The 21,542-nt window shown below is 43.1% G+C and overlaps 1 protein-coding gene across 4 annotated transcripts in view; it reads left to right on the top strand.

The window, feature by feature from the left end:
* Nucleotides 1–13,885: 13,885 nt before the first annotated feature.
* TTC12 (tetratricopeptide repeat domain 12) overlaps nucleotides 13,886–21,542 on the top strand; it is a 49,052-nt gene continuing 41,395 nt past the window's right edge. For 2 of the 4 annotated variants that reach the window (XM_021671144.2, XM_064375424.1), the window contains exons 1-2: nucleotides 13,898–13,917; nucleotides 15,481–15,553. In XM_021671144.2, coding sequence (XP_021526819.2) covers nucleotides 15,496–15,553 — 58 coding nt within the window. In that variant the 5' untranslated portion in view covers nucleotides 13,898–13,917; nucleotides 15,481–15,495. Of the gene's footprint in view, nucleotides 14,948–15,480; nucleotides 15,554–21,542 lie in introns of all 4 variants that reach the window. The other 2 variants (XM_064375425.1, XM_021671145.2) reach the window with 2 other exon arrangements.

The raw sequence follows: 21,542 nt of genomic DNA on the forward strand, positions 1-21,542 counted from the left end.
GCATAACCTCAGCCCTGATAATACCATTCGAGACTAAGAATCTGACCACAACCAAAGCCAGATATAATTCCAGGATGTTCATTTCATTCCTTTCTTGTCTGTTTTTTTAAAAGACAAGGTCTTGCTGTGTTGCCCAGGCTGGACTCGAGCTCCTGGGCTCAAGCAATCCTCCTGCCTCAGCCTCCTGAGTAGCTGGGATCACAGGTGTGTACCATCATGCCCAGCTAATTCCTTTTTTAGGTTTAAGTGAGCTTACAATGGATCTGTTACTTTCATTAAAAGAGATCTGATACTTATTCCTTGGTGAGCAAATTTTCAGCCTTTTACATATGAGGAAACTAAGACTCAAAGAGGTTAAGTGACTTGCCTAACATCAAATGAATGATGTGATGGTTAGTTTAATGGGTCAATTCAGCTAGGCTCTAGTACCCAATTATTTAATCAAACACTGACCTAGGAGTTTCTGTGAAGGCATTTTGTAGATGAGGTTAACATCTGTCACCAATTTGCTTTAGGTAAAGGATATTACCCTCATCTAGTCAGTCGAAAGGCATTAAGAACAAAAACTGAGGTTTCCTGAAGAAGAAAAAATTTCTGCGTCAAGATTGCCTCAACCTCTACCTGAGTTTCCAGCCTGCTGACCCACCCTGTGGATTTTGGACTTGCCAGCACCACAATTGTGTGAGCCAATTCCTTAAAACATGCCTTTTATAGATATATAAATACATGGTGTATTATTTGTCCATCTGTATGCTGCTGATAAAGACTGGATAATTTATAAAGGAAAAGAGGTTTAATGGACCCACAGTTCCATGGGCTAGGGAGGCCTAACAATCACGGCAAAAGGCAAAAGGTACATCTTACATGGTGAGAGGCAAGAGGGAATGAATACCAAGCGAAAGGGAAACCCCTGATAAAACCATCAGGTCTCATGAGACTTATTCACTACCATGAGAATACTATGGGGGAAACTGACCCCTGATTCAATTATCTCCCACCAGGTCCCTCCCACAATACGTGGGAATTATGGGAGCTATAATTCAAGATGAGATTTGGGTGGGGACACAGACAAACCATATCACATGGATAGATGGATGGACAGATATAGATAGATAGATAGATAGATAGATAGATAGATAGATAGATAGATAGATAGATAGATTCTATTCTATTGGTTTTCTCTGAAGAGCCCTGATACAGATGGGACATGGCAGAATTAAAACTTCAATCCAGATTTATCTTACTCTAAGCCCAGAGCTCTTTATTTTTCACAGTGAAAGCTAGCTTAAGAAGAAGAGACACATACGTGTATGGATACATATGTGTATCCTACTGCCACAGGATCCCAGAAGTATGCTGATAATCTCACATCTTTATCCTCATCCTAAATGGTTCTTCCAAAGTCTAGATGGACAACTGTCTCCCCAGCATGATGAATTCAACCCACCAAAGCTCTTCATTAACCCTTTCTTCATCCCTCCTCCTCCTCCAACTCCTCCTCTTCTTCTAGAAGGGCAGGGTCATCCACTCATTTCCCTAAGCTGAATAGCTGGCATCATCATCAGAATCCTTCCTTTCTCTCCCTCCCCATTTCCAATTTGTCCATGTTTTCTATTGATTTTCTCTACTGAACATCTCTTGTATTCATCTCCCCCTTTCCAACCCGCAACTGCTGACGTGGTCTCTCAATGCCTTCCATCTGTGCTTTGCAATTGTATGCACTTCCTTGCCCATAGGCAAAGGCCTGGTGGCCGAGCACTGGCCACAACACTAAGAAGTCAGCAAGTGAGAGTTGAGTAAAGGACATGTGTGTATAGTCTGTGGAGCTGTCTCAACAAGGAATTGCACAGTCCAAGGCTACATCGATGCTCTGAGGCAGAGAGGCAGAGAAAAGGGATGGGGGTGTACAGGCAGTGAGGACCAGTCCAGGGAGACTCAAGGCAGAAGGTCTGGGGTCATTCCTCTGTCCATAGCCAGAGAGCCTCCACCTCGTCCTGGTTCTTTCTTATCTTCCTGTGGTGAGAATACTATACGGTGACTCACTTGCTTAGAACACATCAGTTGTTTACCTTCACCTACAGGACAAAATCTAAATCCTTGGAATGTCCCCCCTGCCTCCCTCTGTGCCTCACTGAGTGCAACTTCCCCTTGTATTATTCACTCTCAACAAGATGGAACTACTGATGACACTGTGCACCTGCACACCTGCTCTTCCCTCTCCTATGCTTGTGTCACACGCTGAAGCATGTATGCCATCTCACTTTCTCAGCAGGGAAGCTTATAGCCTGGGGCAAGGTCTGAGCCCTGAATGCAGGCTGCCTGGAGATAAACTCAGCGCTATTAGTGGAGCACAGCAGGAGAAAGGCTGGCCTCAGCAGGCAACCGCCTGGAAGCTAAGTGAGGGCTATCCCTACTGGCTTTCCTCTACTTCCCTGGTGACAGGGGCAGCCATAATCCCCTCTGGAATATGACCCCATTGACCTAAGAACCACTCCACCACCATTTCTCACAGTAGCCTGGGCAAGCCCTGTTCAAGGAGAGTCTGAGCTCAGCTGGGCCTAACCCTGCCCCCACCTGTTGGTATTTCTCTACCACCCCGGTAGCCAATCACAAAAGAAATAAACTCTTGGGAGCTTTTATGGCCCCACCCATCACCTGAGAAACACGAATACTTATCCTTGCGAAGGCCTGGCAAGCTTATATCCCCCTTCTACTATCACACCTGATGCTCTCTTAAAAGCACCTCCTGGCTGGAGGTCAACCAACTCCGGACATCACAACAACTCAAGACAGAATAACCCAGCTCCAGCTCCAAGGAAAGAGAAAACAACAGCTAATTCCACTGCCGGAAACAGCCTGGCTAATCAGTGATCCTGAATCTGTCCCCTTGACAACTTCAATGCTAGCATAACTAACATTTGGGAAAGCCAGCGGCCGGGCACGGTGGCTCATACCTGTAATCCCAGCACTTTGGGACGCTGAGGTGGGCAGATCATCTGAGGTCAGGAGTTTGAGACCAGCCTGACCAACATGGAGAAACCTTGTCTCTACTAAAACTACAAAATTAGCAGGGCGTGGTGCGCATGCCTGTAATCCCAGCTGCTCGGGAGGCTGAGGCAGGAGAATCGCTTGAACCTGGGAGGCAAAGATTGCAGTGAGCCGAGATCGCCCCGTTGCACTCCAGCCTGAGCAATAAGAGCGAAACATCATTTCAAAAACCAAAAAAGAAAAAAGAAAAAGAGAAAGCCAGCACACTAAACTCATCTACAGCCAAGGACTCTCTCAGAGTCTGTTTTACTCCCCTGCCACCTCCACCACAGCAGGTGCTGGTATCCCCATCATAGATGGCACAAACAAATGGAATTGCATCCCATGCTCATGGGTGGGTAGAGTCAATATTGTGAAAATGACCATACTGCCAAAAGCAGCCTGTAGATTCAACACAATCTCCATTGAAATGCCATCATCATTCTTCACATAACTAGAAAAAACAATCCTAAAATTCACATGAAACCCAAAAAGAGCACACATACCCAAAGCAAGACTAATTAAAAAGAACAAATCTGGAGGCATCATATTACCCAATTTCAAACTATACTATAAGCTCATAGTCACCAAAACAGCATGGTATTGGTATAAAAATAGGCATGTAGAACAATGGAACAGAATAGACAATTCAGAAATAAAGCCAAATAGTTATAGCCAACCGATCTTTGACAAAGCAAACAAAAACGTAAAGTGGGGAAAGGACACCCTGTTCAAGAAATGTCGCTGGGATAATTGTCTAGCCACATGTAAAAGAATAAAGTTGGATCCTCATCTCTCCCCTTATACAAATATCAACTTGGCCAGAGAGCGGTGGCTCACGCCTGTAATCCCAATACTTTGGGAGGCCGAGGCAGGTGGATCACAAGGTCAGGAGATCGAGACCATCCTGGCCAACATGGTGAAACCCTGTCTCTACTAAAAATACAAAAATTAGCTGAGCATGGTGGCGCGTGCCTGTAGTCCCAGCCACTCAGAAGGCTGAGGCAGGAGAATCACTTGAACCTGGGAGACGGAGGTTGCAGTGAGCCGAGATCACATCACTGCACTCCAGCCTGGCAACAAAGCAAGACTCCGTCTCTAAATAAATAAATAAGCAAATCAAGATGGATCAAAGACTTAAATCTAAGACCTGAAACCATAAAAATTATAGAAGATAACACTGAAAAAACTCTTCCAGACATTGGCTTAGGTAAAGAGTTCATGACCAAGAACCCAAAAGCAAATGCAACGATAACAAAGATAAATAAATGGAACTTAATAAACTAAAAAGCTTCTGCACAGCAAAAGAAATAACCCACAGAGTGGAAGAAAATATTCCCAAACTATGCATCTGACAAAGAACTCAGATCCAGAATCTACAAGGAACTCAAGTCAGCAAGAAAAAACAAATAATCCCATCAAAAAGTGGGCAAAAAGCATGAATACATTAAGAAGAATATCTTCTTCTCAAAAGAAGATATACAAATGGCCAACAAACACATGAAAAAATACTCAGCATCACTAGTTATCAGGGAAATACAAATTAAAACTACATTGAGATAGCACCTTACTCCTGCAAGAATTGCCATAATCAGGAAATTTAAAAAAAAAAATAGATGTTGGCGTAGATGTGGTAAAAAGTGAACACGTTTACACTGCTGGTGGAAAGTTAAACTAGTACAACAATTATGGAAAACAGTATGGAGATTCCTTAAAGAACTAAAATTATAACTAACATTTGACCCACTAATCCCACTACTGCGTATCTACCCAGAGGAAGAGAAGGCATTATATGAAAAAGATAATTGCACATGTATGTTTATAGCAGCACAATTCCCAATTGCAAAAATATGGAACCAGCCTAAAAGCCCATTAACCAATGAGTGAATTAAAAATAATTATACATATGTATGTATGTGTGTGTATATATATATACACACACATATGTCATAGAATACTACTCAGCCACAAAAGGGCACAAAATAATGGCATTTGCAGCAACCCGAATGGAGTCAGAGACCATTATTCTAAGGGAAGTTACTCAGGAATGGAAAGTTAAATATCATGTGTTCTCACTTGTAAGTGGGAGCTAAGCTGTGACGATGCAAAGGTGTAAGAATGATATAATGGGGCAGATGCTGTGGCTCATGCCTGTAATCCCAGCACTTTGGGAGGCTGAGGAGGAAGAATCAGTTGAGGTCAGGAGTTGGAGACCAGCCTGACCAATATGGTGAAACTCCATCTCTAATAAGAAAGAAAGGAAAGAACGAGAAAGAAAGAAAAAGAAAATTAGCCGGGTGTGGTGGGGGCACCTGTAGTCCCAGCTACTAGGGAGGCTGAGGGAGGAGAATTGCTTGAACCTGGGAGGTGGAGGGTGCAGTGAGCCCAGATCACGCCACTGCACTCCAGCCTGGGTGACAGAGTGAGACTCTGTCTCATAAAAAAGAGAATGATATAATAGACTTTGGTGACTTGTGAGGGAAGGTTGGGAGGGGCATGAGGTATAAAAGACTACACATTGGATACAATGTACACTGCTCAGGTGACATGTGCACTAAAATCTCAGAAATCTCCACTAAAGAAACTTTTTATGCAACCAAACACTACCTGTTCCCCAAAAACTATTGAAATTTTTTTTAAAAAACCTTTTATAAATAAGATTTTAAAACTGGAAAAAACAAACAAACAAACAATGAAACCAATGCTAAATTCTAGTGACAGGTTTTTAACAATAAAAATTTAATTTTGTTCCCAATCAAGTTCACAGACCCCCTGAATTCTATCCATGGACGCTTGGGAGGGGTCCCTGGACCCTAACTTAAGAACTCTCGGTGTAAAGGATGCAAGATGGTAGAGACATTCTAGGGCTGTGCAAAAGGATATCCAATTTGAGGAAGGGAAAGCCAGGTGAGGTAACATAGACTGTTCTTCACTGTGGTTCTGGAAGCTGGAAAGCACCAGTGTAAGTGATGAGAAGTGAAAGGGGTCCCAGGCTTTCCAATAATAAAAGACACAAAACAATCAATTTATTACATTTTTATCTGTCAGATTATTTCTCATCTTTTAGATTAGAACAAAATTTAGTGTGCTGATGAAGATACTGTGCAACCAGCACCCTCATGCATTGCTGGTTATAGTGCAAATTGGTACAAATTTGTACCAACCCATTGAGAAGCTATTTGGGAATACTAACAACCATAAAAGTTTGAAATCTTGATTGAGAAACCCATTTCTGAGAAGCTACCTGGAGAACATAATCTGAGATATATAAGAAGTTATACTTAGAGATGTTTGTTGCAGCAATATTTACATGAGCAAAACACATTAGAAACAACCAAAGCTCTAAAATGATAGCAAGTAGTCAAGTGAAGTAGAGTACATGAATAAATGCTATGCAATGTAGATATTAAATATTAGTAATGAAAACAATGCAATTGCCTGGTACATAATTACTAGAGGCAAGATATAGATATGTATTCCCTCTGAGCCCTGATTGTCTTGTCTATTAAAAGAAGGATAATAATACTATCTCCTAAGATTGTAACTTGGTTTCATAGGATAATGTTTTAAACTCCTAATAAAGAGCCTGAGACATCAAGGGAGCTCAGAATGTGTCAGCTAGTATTATTGTAATAATGACATTATGCCATGCCAATGATGTAAAACAAAATCATAGGCAAGGCTGGTTATATCACTGCAAAAATACGTAGAAAAAAGACTAAAAGGAAATACAACAAAATGTTCATAGTGCTGTTGGAGTAAAGAGGTTGTGAAAATTTTCTGTCTTTCTCTATATTCTAAGTTTTAATTACATGCTTTTAATATACTCAAACTGTTGATATAAAAGAAGCAAAGATGTGTTCTAGAAATAAATATATTAACCTTTCATTGCAATTGAGATGGGACCTATACCAGGGCAGCAAGTAACTCTGGACTCATATAATTCTGTGTGCCTTTCTCGTCCCGACAACCTTGGAGGCAAAAAACAAAAACAAAAAAACCTCACTGCACAAAGCTAATGCATCACAATTGTCCCTTCCCTTCCCTTCCTTTCACTTTCTTTATCTTCTCTTTTTCTCCCTCCCTCCCTCCCTCCCTCCATTCCTTTCTTCCTTCCTTCCTTCTGAGATGGGGTCTCACTCTGTTATCCAGGCTGGAGCGCAGTAGTATGATCATGGCTCAATGCAGCCTCAAACTCTTGAGCACAAGTGATCCTCTTGATTAGCTAAAACTACAGGCACATGTCACCATGCCTGGCTAATTTTTTTCTAAATCTTCTAGCGATGAAATCTTGCTGTGTTGCCCAGGCTGGTCTTGACCTCCTGGCTTTAAGCAATCCTCCTGCCTCAGCCTCCCAAAGTTCTGGGATTACCGGCATGACCCACTGTGCCTGGCTCTGTCTTTATAATTTCTGAGTGATATGAATTACCCCTAAATGAATGAACAAGTACCCTAAGTAAATGATGAATAAGTGTTAAACATTCTCTGGAGCCTAAATTGTTGACATCATTTAATTCACTATTCAGACAAGTGATCACAGCAGCAGTAGCAATCAGAGGCGGCTAGCCAGGTACGAGACATATAGTAGGTACTCAGCAAACATTAAATAAATGCATGAACAGCTTGCTCACGGGTCTTGGCCTTTCTCTGCCACTGTGGTTGTCCGGGCACAGCCAGCCTGCCACACGGTGGCAGTGCTGTTCCACACTAGTCAGGGTTGGTGGCACCAGTTCCACCCAGCACTGAATGCCCAACGCTTTTCCTTTTCAAGCGGAGAAGTACTATGATCCCCAGAAAGAATCCAAAGACGTCATTGGTGGAGACACCCTGCCTTTCTTAATGGAGTGGGGACCACGCCCCTCCAACTGTAGGTGCATCCTTCACCTTTGCAAGGGTCGGCCAGCCTGTGAAGTGGAGGGAGCAGCCTGTAAGGAGGTCTCCACATCTGCGAGGCCCAGAGGCTCCTGGAGTGGTCACTGACGGCAAGAGTTTCAAACAGGGCTCTCTCAAGAAAGGACATCCTGAGGCAGTGTGGTTAGGGGTTAGCTTGATCTCCGGTGGGACACAGACAAGTGCTCACATCTTAGTTCAGCCTCTGACAGATCACTTACCCTCTATCACCGAATTTTCTTGTCTCTGAAATAGAAATAAGACCTTGTAAGGCCATCAAGAGCTTTAAACTAAATACTGCATATAAAGGACTAAGCACAACGCCGAGAGCATCGCAGCTCAGTGAGGGCTAGTCACTATCGTTACGTTGTTGTTGTTGTTAATCATTGTGGTGTCATTCATTAAGTATAGAAATCTCAAAAAGACTCTCAGGCCCCGTGGCCACACAGTCTAAGTCTACCTGGATCCTGAAATTATTTCTACATCTATGGTATAATATTGGCTTTTTTGTTTGTTTGTTTGTTTGTTAAGGCAAGAGGCAAGAATGCTACCTTTTTTTTTTTTTAAACAAAAAGACATAGGTTTTGGAAAAAAATCAAATGTGACTTTTGAATTCTCTTTAGGGAGAAAAGAGACAGTGCTAAACTCCTCGGCTTTCTGCTTCTCTAAATCTTGAAGCCAAAGTTATCAAGTCAATTGCAGCCCCAGCATCCATGCTGAGGGTTTTTGTCTAATGGGCCATTTTTTTGTAGTTTGGTTCCTGGATTGAGATTGACCTTGTCTACACCATTTGCTCTCAGCAGGCAAAGGTGGGATCTCTTTATTCCTCGTGCAGTTGTCCTCAGAAGAAAAAAAAAATCATCTCTCCTAAGCTTTTAAAGTATGGTTGATGAGAAAAAACAGAGAGATAAAGACAGCAAAGACAATTATTTACGCTAAAGAGAGAGCAAAGTAAAAGAGAGGGGAGACAGCTTATACAATCTCCAAGTCTCAGATTTACTGCAGAGCAAAAGGTGGACAAATGTTCTCCCATCTTAACGGAGGACATAAAGCAAAAGTAAAACTTAAGTACCACACAATGGATTTAGATCAGGTGGAAGTAGTGGTTGTGAAAGGATGATTCATAAAGGTTCTCTAGGAGAAATCGATTTGAAATGCAAGTCAGCAACACTTTGAAAGTCTGTTTCCCTCTGTGTGTTTGAATATATATGAAAATGCACAGACATTGACATTTAAAATGTAAATCACAACAATCATTACTTACATATTCTCATATGCAGGGTCCCTAGATTTTTGTCATTTTAACAACTGAAAAACAAGTGGTCTGAGTGGCTGTATTAGACGTGATGGGCAACATTATGCTGTGGTAACAAAGAAGCCCCAAGGTTTTATGGATTATAACAAGAAAGGTCTATTGCTCACTCATTCTACTTACCCATCAAAGGTAGACAGGCATCTGCACTGCATGTTTTCACTTGGGGATGTGGACACACGCAGCCTCACTATCTGGTTGCTGGGTGGGGGGAAAAGACACACGTGGGGAGTCAAACTGGCCGTTAAAGGCTTCTGCCCATTTCACTTCTCCCAACACCACATTGGCCAAAGCAAATCACTAGGCCATAGAGAAGTGAGATCCTACAATGCACCTGGAAGGGGGGAAATTGGAAGCTTTGTGGACAGCTCAGTGGCTATCCAGGGTTTACTAGGACTTCTGACATGTTAAAGTGATTAATCTGTCAAGTGCAAGATATATCCTAAAAAGTATTTTGTGACTGTAACAGTGCTTGTCTCCAGGATGGACCACTCTGGAAAGACTGAGGCGGAGAAACTATAAACACCCTTATTCCTTTTCCATATAGAATAACTTGTATTTGAGCATGGCAATAGATTAACTTACTTATTCAACAAATCCCTATTTAGCTCCAACTAAGCACCAGGAGCTGGGGATACAAAGATAAAGCAAAATCCCTACTCCCAAGAAAGGTATTGTCTAGTTGCCCTGTTGGATTTAGAGTGTCGGGACTTGGAGTGAAGTCCAGGTTCACAGAGATATATATGGGAATCATCAAGATGGAAGTCACTTCTGAAGAAGTCATGAGTGTCTGTGGCTTCCAGCTCAACCAGAAGCAAACACGCTGCCCCTGTCTTTTGTATCCCTCCTGCCCAAGGAACTCTCATCATTCTATCCCTGGGTTCTTGCCTTGTCGTGTCCTTGCTTCACGCCCTTCCTATGACTTCCCTCCCGGATACAGCTGCCCCTACCCATATCTCTGGGCTCATCTTGCACCACTCCTGCCTTTCACAATGTTTCCTGCTTCTAAACTTTTGCCAGTCCTGTCCCCTCTGCCTGGAGCCATCCACACACTCCCAGCCCTCACATTAACCAGAGAAATCCCTATTCTTATGGGGACTTGACTGACAGCATTTCTTCCTCCCTCCCTCTTCCTTAGGCACTAGACCTTCACTGCTCTTATCATGCTGTTCTATTAATATAATAATCTGTTTATGCGTCTGTCTTCCTCATTGGACTGTGGGATCCTTGAGGACAGAGGCTGTGTCCCTGGCTCATAGTATGATATTTGGTCACAGCAAACACTCTGACAACTTTTTTTGATATTACTATGGCAGAGAAGTATGATGAGAGGATCAGTAAAAGAGATGCAAGCATAAAAATATATCCCATAAGGCTGGGTGTGGTGGCTCACGTCTGTAATCCCTGCACTCTGGGAGGCCAAGGCATGTGGATCACCTGAGATCAGGAGTTCAAGACTAGCCTGGCCAACCAGCCATGGCCAATATGGTGAAAGGCCGTCTCTACTAAAAATGCAAAATTAGGTGGGCACAGAAGCAGACGCCTGTAAACCCAGCTACTAGGGAGGCTGAGGCAGGAGAATTGCTTGAACCTGGAGATCACACCACTGCACTTCAGCCTGGGCAACAGAGCAAGACTCCATCTCAAAAAAAAAAAAAAATCCGTATAGGATAGTATTCCAAGTGTGTTTGGGGAAGTATAAAATGGAAAAATGACTTCAAGGAGAAAAAAGAATAACATAACTTCTAACTATAAAGTAAAACATTGTTCATTAGCTTCTTAATTGTATGACCTCAGTAGTCAATTGCTCCAATGTTTAAAGTTTATTGGATGAGATGCATTTAAAAATTGACATGTGTTTTATTTTAAAATATCAACATTTCTATTATGTTTGTATAACATTTAGATTATTTGGACTTACGATGGAAATGAGATATAAACATTAAGAGAGTGTTAGTTGAATGAATGAATGAAGAGTGCTTTCTGTATCAGTTAACATTAGATTTGGCTGGGAGTGACAGAAAACCCAAGACAGCAGAATCTTCAATAAAAGTCTTTATATTTCCAGCAGCGGAAGTATCTCTTATTGGCATTCAATGTCTCACTCGTATAGAAATATGAAGTTGGGCAGTCCAAAGCCCTGAGGCATCTCATGATCTCAGGACCCAGTCTCCTTCTAGTTCTTGGCTTCCCATTCTCAACACAATGCTTCTACATCATGGTTCAAAATGGCTGACCCAGCTCCAGCCACTGGGTCCCCATTCCAATCAGCACAAAAGAGAAAAGGCAAAAAGAGAGCATCCTTTTGGCGACACTTCTCAGAAGTAGCACCACTGCCTCTGCTTATGTCTAATTGGTCAGAACGTGGTCATGTATTACACAAGGAAAGCTGGGAAACAGTATATTCTAGAGGAGAACAAATATTAAGGGACAATTATCAATTTACTCCACATCTAAACTTGGATAACTCATAGGCATTTTGGACTGAATATCACAAATCTGAACTCATCTTTTCTCCAAACTTGATTCTCTCATATTCTCTGACTCAGCCAATGGAGAACCTCAGTCTAGCTCAAGCTGGAAACCTAATGTCATTACTGATACTTTCCTGCTGTCAAGCCTCCCTCCAAAATATATCTCAAATTCATCTCTATTCCTACTGCCAATACCCACTATCAACAACCTCCTAACTTGTCTCCCAGTGTCCCTCTCACCATTTTCTGGATCATTGTCTGCATTGCAACCAGAATGATTTTCTAAGAAAAAATAAAAATCCGAGCACGTCACTCTTCTGCTAAAACCCCTAGAAGGCTGCCCATGGTGCTTAGGATAAAGACGAAAAACCCTTACATGGCTTTCAAAGGCCTAATGGGATCTGGCCCTTGCTTCATCTTGCACCGCTTACGTATTGCTCTCTATGCAGCAGGAAAACTTGGCCTTCTGCTGTTTCCTCCTCCATACCAGGCTCCTTCCTAACTGCTAATGCCATTCCCTACTTGTCCACCTCTCTCTTTAACTGGCTAATGCCCACTCACCCCCTAAGTCTCTGCTTAAACATCACATCATCAGGGAAGACTTTCAGTGTTTGAGACTAGACTTTCATGGCAGCCTGTGCTATGTTTGCTCTTCACCCTTTACTTCTTATAGCACTTATCACAATGAGAATTTACATGATGATTTTGTTTATTGACCTTATTCTCCTTGGGTGGTGAGCTCCTTGAGTCTGGTGACTAGGTACCACTGGTGCTCTGCTGCATCCCAGCATTTAATGAAATGTGTCTACTTTGCTACTCAGTGTGTCCACAGTCCACAGATGAGTGTCACCGCAGATCTCAGCCCCTATGCCTGTTGATCTGGATTTAAACAAGATCCCCAGGCAATTTCTACACACAAGGTTGGGAGGACCTGATCTAACAAATACTAATCATAGTAGCAGTAATAGTTAATAATACTAGGTATTGATAATGCTCCAGGCATTGTTCTAAGCACATTACCTGTATTAAATCATGTACCTCTCACAGAAACCTGATGGGATTCTGTGAGAATCATTTAACAACCCTATTTTACAGATGAGGAAACTAAGGCCCACAGAGATTAAGTAACTTGTTTGAGGTCATACATCTGGCAGTAGCAGTAGCAGATGTATAGAACCAACAGATTGTATCCCTACTGTATATAACAGACCAGTTACATTGAGACAGCAGGATGTGCAGCACAGAAACAGTCAGATCACAGGGCACCAAGTGAGGGGGAGCAGAGCTGGGGTGAGGAGGAGCCCCTCAAATCTATCTCCTAGTGGAGTGCTTGGCTGGGGTTTTTAAGGAGATCATCTAGGGCAATGGGCTAGAAAACTGAGGTTGTCCAGGTGGGGTAAGGGGGATGAAAATACCAGGATGTGGAAGCTGCATTCTTTGGTGAGTCAACTTCTGGTCAGCTATACCAGGAGACCTGGGGGGCCCAGCAGGACAGGGTCACAGGGGGCCCTCACACCAGTTGGTGTCAGTGGGTCCTTCAGAACAGCTAACCTTAGTAATTTCATTGGTATGCGGGATCTGAAAGAGTATTCCAAGTGGAAAATGTAATGATTTATGTTCAAGTTGTTATCTATAGAACAGTTAAAGGGAACTGTAATCTTGTAACTGAGTCTATGTGATTCTGAGATAACAGACATCAAACAATTATGAAGAAGCAGGCAGGAGAGCAAGCTGGCCTCGTGGTTCATGCTGAATGTGCTGCAAACTGGGCTGATTTTATTTCTCCCCTTCCCTGCTTCCCTGATTAATTTTATAAAATTTGTAAGGATGGTTTCAGCGGTGTTGGTAATAAAAGAGAAGGAATATGATTCCCCAGCACCTAGCACAATAGAAGGTGCATGTAGGTGCTTAAAGACATTTTAATAAATGCTAATAGGTGGAGATGTGAGATTTGAACCCAGCAAAATGGCTCCAGAGCCCCAGCTCTTAACCACTTAGCGTGTGATGAACAACCCCGACTTTGGCCTTGGACTTGGCGGGCTCAGGACCTAGAGCTCTAGGGTGGCGAATTCGATCGCGAGTCCACGCCCGCCCCCGGTCCCGCCCCCCAACCTCTGACCCCGCCCTTGGTCCCGCCCCGGGTCCCAGGCCCCTGGCCCGCCCCAGCCTAGGCGGATCCAGACGCCATTTCCTGTCCAAAGCTGGGCGCGTCAGGTCGGTGCAGCGGGGTACCCCGGGAACCCCCTGGAAGCTGGTCCTGGACTGGCCTTCAGGGCCCAGCAGAGGACGCTGCTTTGGGTCCCAGAGCCTGGGACCGTCTCGGCTGCGGTCTGGGACCTGCTTGGAGGGCTCGGGGCCTGCGGACGCCGGGGAGCGGTTGCCGGGCAACAGTGCCGGCGGCCTGGCCTCCTTGCGCCCGGCGGGCAGCGCGCGTCTGGGGCGGGCTGGGCGCAGGTCCTCGCTGCCGGAGCCCTACCGAGTGAAACACCGAGCGCGGCGCCGCTTCGCCGTCACTTGGCTCTGGGCCTCCTACCCTAGCGTGGGTGGCACTGGCCAGGCAGTGAGGACCCTGAGATCCATGCCCTGGGAGACGGGTTGGCTTCTGTCCATGCACCTGCGCGCTGCCTTCTAACCCTCATATCTTTGGGCAGGTGAATTCACTGCACTGGGCCTCTGTTCCGTGGGAGTTGCAAAGATTTGTCCTGGAAGAAACTAGTGATCATTCAGTTAAGCTGCAACCCCACTCCCCGTTTTATATAGGGAGGGTTTTTCACAGTGAGCACTCTTCGCGTGCCTTTACATCAGTCCCCAGAATAGTCCTCCAGGTTCCTCCTACTGTTCCGTAGTATGGGTGAGGACTCAGGCTCAGAGAGGTTGTGACTTTAGCCAGCATCACACAGCTTGTAACTGGTGGAGATGAGACTGAGACTTGGATTAGATCACTTGCAGTTTGTTCGTGGCAGATTACGTGTTAAAAACGTGTTGCGCTACTATGAAACCTAGCTGTAAATCAAATCACCTGGAAAGTGTTTAAAATATACATTTCAGGCTGGGCACTGTCCTGGGTTTACTGACCCAGAATCTCGGGCTAAGTCTGAGGATGCTGTATGTTTAACAAGCTTCCCGATGATTTTTATGATCTGTGGATGAGCTGTTGAGTACCCCCGGATACACCACGGGGCCTTCTCGCACAAAAACAACTGTAAAATAATGTCTAAGGTACCTGGAGCAGAAGAGACGCGTGGTAACGTCACATTCTAATCCCTTCAGCCAATTTGTAGCCTTTCTTCACTCTTCAGAAACAAGCCAAAAGCATATTTTAAACAAGGATGGACATTTAGATGCAAATTGTCCCATGCTTTGCTATCTGTCACGCATCCACATCTAAGCTGCTGACTACACCAGCCTGTCATGATCAAAGTCAGGCGTTAGTGTATTTCTGTGTCCTTGGGAATCTGTCAGCTGGTTTCCCCTCATCCCCATGCCAGGTCCCTAAATCGCAGGGTTTGATTTTGTCTTTGGAAGAACTATTTGCAGAGCTTTTTCTGCACTGGAAGGAGGGCTGGAAGCTTTCTGGAAGCATTGCCAAGAGTGTCTCTTGGCCTTAAACAGCAGTTGGAGTGAAATGGATCACCCTGCTGTTACTCATTGACGTTTATAAACAAAACTGTCATAAAAATAATCACTTGGCTCATAGTTGTGGAAGTCTAATAAGCCTGACCGTTCTGTTCAGTGCTTTATTATTATTAATTTCATCATTTATGCTGCATCCCTCAGGGATTCCGGTTCACAATGGATGCTGATCGAGAGAAAGATTTGCAGAAATTTCTTAAAAATGTGGATGAAATCAGTAAGTACTAGTAAATCATAAATTAATTTCTGCTTTAGAGAGGTGGAGTAGATAAAGAGAAATGATTACGTTTCTGGGTGGCTTGACAGGTTTATAACTCTTAAGAAAAAAACGCAATTGAAATTAAACAGAAGGGGTATTGAGAAGCAAGTTACAGCCTCAGAGCAGTATTTTCTGGCTGTTAATTGGTATCAGAGAAACTGTTAATATTCTGACAGGAATTCAGGCTATTTTCTTCCATATTGTGTATCCTTCTGTGAGGAATCTGATCAAAAGGAGCTGCTGTTGCCCCATGCTGTTCCCTTCAAGGGTCAAGAGCCTCATTGATCAGTGTGAGATTCCTCCTCTTTTAGAGTAGAACCTTTCATTTTAGAGTTGCAGAGGTAAGATCAAATGGCTTTCCTTCAGGATCCATCAAATCACATGGAAGACTTATGATCGTCATTCCCTTCTCTCCCTGTAGATAAGAACGTCCTTTCCCAAGCTCAGGCAGGTGGGATCTCAGAGAATATGTACTCTGATCCCACAGATCACATTCAAGAAATTCTAAACCTGTCAGTCCCTGTTCAGGCAGTTTGTGTGAGTATAGAAACAGACAAATCAATAAGCAAACAGACCTTACATCGTAAATACAAGTAATATGTTGAAATTAGTGCTTCTAGCAGATTGTATGGGTTCAAGGAATAAAATAATTTTACAGCTAGTTTGGGTGGCTTTGTAAGTGATGCATGTATAATGCCTTGTGTGCCTCACGGGCCTGCTCATCCTGAATGCTGTTCCATGGAGCTCTGGTCTTGGCCCACCGCCACCTTTCTCTTTGGCTGCTCTAAACATGTGGCTTTACCTGCCACTGTTTGCTCATGACCCCCACCTCTATATGGACACTTAACCTTCTTTTCTGAGCCTCTGCCTCTATGGTCACTGTCATACCTACTGTAGCCCACAAATACCTCAAACTTAATGTGTCCAAAATTGAGGCATCATCTCTTTCCCCCTTGCCTTCTCCCTCCCAAATAAAACTGCTTCTCCTACCATCCCCTTCATCCTGGTCTCAGTTGGTGACACCTCCATCCAGAAATTTACAAGTCATCTGGGACTCCTCCCAACTCAAAACCCTGCATCTAATTAGCCACCTAGTTTGGTTGGAGAGCCATCCTCTCCATCCCTCCCTTTGTTCTGCTTCCTCTCACCCAGACTATTTCAACAACCCCCTGATTGTTTTTCCTCTCTCCAGGCTTATACTCCCCACAGAGTAATGTATCTAAAATGCAAATCTGACCCAGACACTTCTCTGCTTGGATTCCTTTTGCAGTCACAATAAATCCCAAGCTCTCATCAGGACTTAAGTCCTCCCATGACCTTGTCCTTACCTCTCTCATCTCTCCCTACCGCACACTAGAGCAGCAATAAACTGCTGATAGTTTCCCACACATACTCTGTGTTTCACACTCTACACTGGGTCTTTGCCATTCCCACTGCCTCTTCATCTCTTTTTTTAACCTAGTTCATTCATGTGTCATTTATACCAGCACTGCCCCATACAGCTTTCTGTGATGATGAAAATGCTCCATAATCCTCACCATCCACTCTGATAGTTGCTAGCCACATATGATTATTGAGCATTTGAAATGTGGCTTATAACTCCACCCTGTGGTCTAGTGGTTAGGGTTCTGTGTGTTTATGGCTACAGCCCAGGTTCGAAATGTGGTTTGTTTTAATTAAATTGATATAGCCACATGTATATAGATTCTGTACATTTACTTCTTGGGCTCTTGCTATGTGTTGAGTGTTGGTAGGCCCTGGAGATTACAGTAAAAGAATGACCTCTTTTCATGGTATCAATAGTCCAGTGGAGAAAACATATTCAGCGGTAAATTCAAGTGTGCTATGTGATACACAGAGAATTATAAAGTGTAGGAATCTAACCCAGCTTAGGGAGGTCGTATTAGTCTGCTGGGGCTGCTGTAACAAAATAGGATGGGTGGCTTAAATGAGAAAACTTTATTTTCTTAGAGTTCTGGAGTTAAGAAATCTAAGACCAGGGTGTCAGCAGGTTTGGTTTCTTCTGAGCCTCCCTCCTTGGCTTGCAGATGGGTACCTTCCCACTGCGCCTTCACGTGGTCATCTCTGTGTGTGCATGTATTTGGTGTTTCTCTGCTTATAGGGACAGTAGTCATATTGGATTAGGGCACTAATTACTTCCTTAAAGGTGCCATCTACAAATACACTCATAGCAGGAGTTATAGCTTCAACCTGTGAATTTTGGGGGGATGCAATTTAGTCCATAACAGAAATCAAATAAGATTTCCCTGAAGAAGTGAGATTTAGGCAAAATGTGAAGACTGAGTAGGAGTTGGTCGTTGGGGAGATGATAGGGGAGTATTCTGTGTGAGAAGTAAGGAGGCAGGAAACCTAGGAGTTAAGAAAAAGTGTGGTACTTCTGAGGAACTGAAAGAAAGAAAGCCCCTTGTGGCTGGAAAGAAGAGATCAAGGAGAGAAGAGTCCCATCTGAATATGGAGAGGCCAGATTAGGAAAGACCTTGGAAACCACGGTAAGGAATTTGTGTTTACACTAAGGGCAGTAAATCCATTCCAGCTAATCTATGTAGTGGCTCTCCCCTCAAATAGATGGAGCATAACTCCCTACCTTTAAATGGGAGATACATTTGGTGACTTGCTTCCAAAGAGTAAAGTATGGAAAGGGAGGGAAGAAAGTAACTTTACAATGGAAAAGGCTGACAAATACAACCTCAGACAGATGATCAAGGTTAACCTCATGATAAATCACGCTGATGGCATGCATCCTTGATATGCCATGATGTGCCATGGTCTTCTTCCCAAAATCCTGTAACCCCAGTCTAACTGTGAGAAAAATACTAGATAAACCCAAAATTGAAAGGTGTTCTATGAAATACCTGACCAGTACTACTCAAAACTGTCAAGGTCATCAAAATAAGGAAAGGGTAAGAAATTGTCACAGAGAAGCCTAAGGAGACACGACTAAATGTCATATAGTATTCTGGATGGGATCCTAGAATAGAAAAAGGACATTAGGGAGAAAAGCAATGAAATTATAATGAAGTGTGGAGTTGAGTTAATAAAAAAAGTTAATTAAAAGACATGAAAGAAGAGCTAAATAAATAGAGACATATTTAATCATAGGAAGACTCATTTGGTAAAGATGTCAATTTTTAAAATATTCTATACAGTAAATACAATTTAGATCAAAACTCCTCAAGTAGTATGTACTAAAATTCAGCAAGCTGTTTGCAGAATTTACATGCAAAGCAGAGGACGAAGACGAGCCAAGAAAACTGCAGGAAAAAAATAAGCAGGACAACTCTTACCTACCTGATGTTCAAGATTTATTATAAAGCCATAGTAATCAATGCATGGAGGTTTTGGTGCTGGAAAAGACAATCAGGGGAAAGGAATAAAGAGCCTGGAGTAGATTCGCACGCATAACAGGGATGATGAGACACATGGCTGGCAGGGACTCCTCAACAAATAATGCTCCTGCCCTACCCAAAAGTCAACAACAGGTGAATTAAATACCTGAATGAGAAAAAAAATTTTAAAGCTTTTATAAGTCACCATAAGAGTATATTTATACTGACACGAAAAGCATAAATTGTAAGGGAAAGATTGGTATATTTAACACATTAGAATTAAAGGGAAAACATCTTCAACAAAATATTCCATAAAAGCAAATGAAAAGACAAAGCATACCCAAGGGAAAGATGTTTGGAAATACCTGTGACCAGTCCAGAATATACAACTTATAGGGATAGGAGAGAGGGGAGTAGTGGATAGGAGAGGGTGGTTCCCTGGCAGAGACCCTACCCTCAAGCTTGGAGATCTGCAGCCCTAAGTGGGAACAGGCATTTCTGGTTTTGTGCCCAAAAAGTTGCCTTTTAGTCCACCATGCTCCCCTATCCCGTGCCCATATAAACCCTGAACCCCAGGCTCCAGAAGCAGATGGGCAGGTGAGGAGAAGAGGATACAGGCAGACAAATGGCAGAACAACACAGAAGAGAAAAGAGGAGGAATATCTGAACGCTGAGAGGAGTTTGGCTGGGAGCAGTCAGAGGGGAGTTTGGCCACTGGATGGCCTGGCTCCAGGGGAAGATCATCTTTCCACTCCATCCCCTCTTCCAGCTCCCCATTCATCCCACTGAAAGCCACCTCCACCAGTCAATAAAACCCTACATTCATCCTTCAAGCCTGTGTGTGACCCAATTCTTCCAGGGATACTGGGCAAGAGCTCAGGATACAGAAAGCTGTCACTTCCCTCTGCCCTTTTGAAAAGGCAGAGGGTCCATTGAGCTGCTTAACACTCAAGCCGTCTGCAGATAACAGGGCTGAAAGGGCACCACTGTAACACATGTCCAGTTGGGCTCCTGCACTTGTCTCTCTGTGTTCTCCCCCTCCCCTCAGGGGTTTGAGCAGCAGTGATGCCTGACCAGGCAAGCTACACCCCTGTCACACATCCTTTGAGGGAGATCAGGGAACTCTCCTGCTTCACAATCAAATCAGTTAGGCATGATGATGTGTGCCTGTAGTCCTAGCTACTCAGGAGGCTGAAGCAGGAGGATCACTTGAGCCCAGGAGTTCATATCCAGCCTGGACAACATAGCAAGACTGTCTCTTAAAAGAATTTTTTTTAAAAAAGAAATTATGTTAACTAATAAGAAAGAGACAAATGACCCAATAGAAAATTGACCAAGGATAGGAGTAAGCGCTTCGTAGAAATCCAAATAAGCTGCAGACCAACAAGAAGATGCTCAATTCCAGTCGTATTTAGCAAAAAGCAAATTCTAACATTGATGAGATACCATTCCCATCCATTATATTGACAGCAATTAAAAAGTTTAACCTAGCAAGGGATGACAAGAATGTAGAAGAATAGGAACTCCTCTAATACACATTTGTAGGAGTAAAAATTGGTACATCCATATCCTGAAGAATATGTAACATGTGCACAAGGAAATACGTACATACAGGTTTTCAATTCAGCATTTATTTACTGTAGAAAAAACTAAAATTAAAAACCACCAGGCTATCAGTAAGAGAATGGATTAACTATGGTATATATAATGGTTTCACCTCAGCCCAAAATCTCCTGAAACTGATAAGCAACTTCAGCAAAGTCTCAGGATACAAAATCAATGTGCAAAAATCACAAGCATTCCTATACACCAATAACAGACTTAAAGAGAGCCAAATCAAGAATGAACTGCCATTCACAATTGCTACAAAGAGAATAAAATACCTAGGAATACAACTAACAAGGAACGTAAAGGACCTCTTCAAGGAGAACTACAAATCACTGCTCAACGAAATAAGAGAGGACACAAACAGATGGAGAAACATTCCATGTTCATGGTTAGGAAGAATTAATATCGTGAAAATGGCCATACTGCCCAAAGTAATTTACAGATTCAACGCTATCCCCATCAAGCTACCAATGACCTTCCTCACAGAACTGGAAAAAACCACCTTAAACTTCATATGGAACCAAAAGAGAGCCCGCATAGCCAAGTCAATTCTAAGCAAAAAGAACAAAGCAGGAGGCATCACACTACCGGACTTCAAACTATACTACAAGGCTACAGTAATCAAAACAGCATGGTACTGGTACCAAAACAGAGATATAGACCAATGGAACAGAACAGAGACGTCGGAGGCGACACAACATATCTACAACCACCTGATCTTTGACAAACCTGAAAAAAACAATCAATGGGGAAAGGATTCCATGTTCAATAAGTGGTGTTGGGAAAACTGGCTAGCCATATGCAGAAAGCAGAAACTGGACCCCTTCCTGACACCTTACACTAAAATTGACTCCAGATGGATTAAAGACTTAAACATAAGACGTAACACCATAAAAACACTAGAAGGAAACCTAGGCAAAACCATTCAGGACATAGGCGTAGGCAAGGACTTTATGACCAAAACACCAAAAGCATTGGCAACAAAAGCCAAA

This window comes from Aotus nancymaae, unplaced genomic scaffold (assembly GCF_030222135.1).
Source record: "Aotus nancymaae isolate 86718 unplaced genomic scaffold, 86718_ANA_hifiasm-v0.15.2.pri h1tg000012l, whole genome shotgun sequence".
Taxonomy (NCBI): domain Eukaryota; kingdom Metazoa; phylum Chordata; class Mammalia; order Primates; family Aotidae; genus Aotus; species Aotus nancymaae.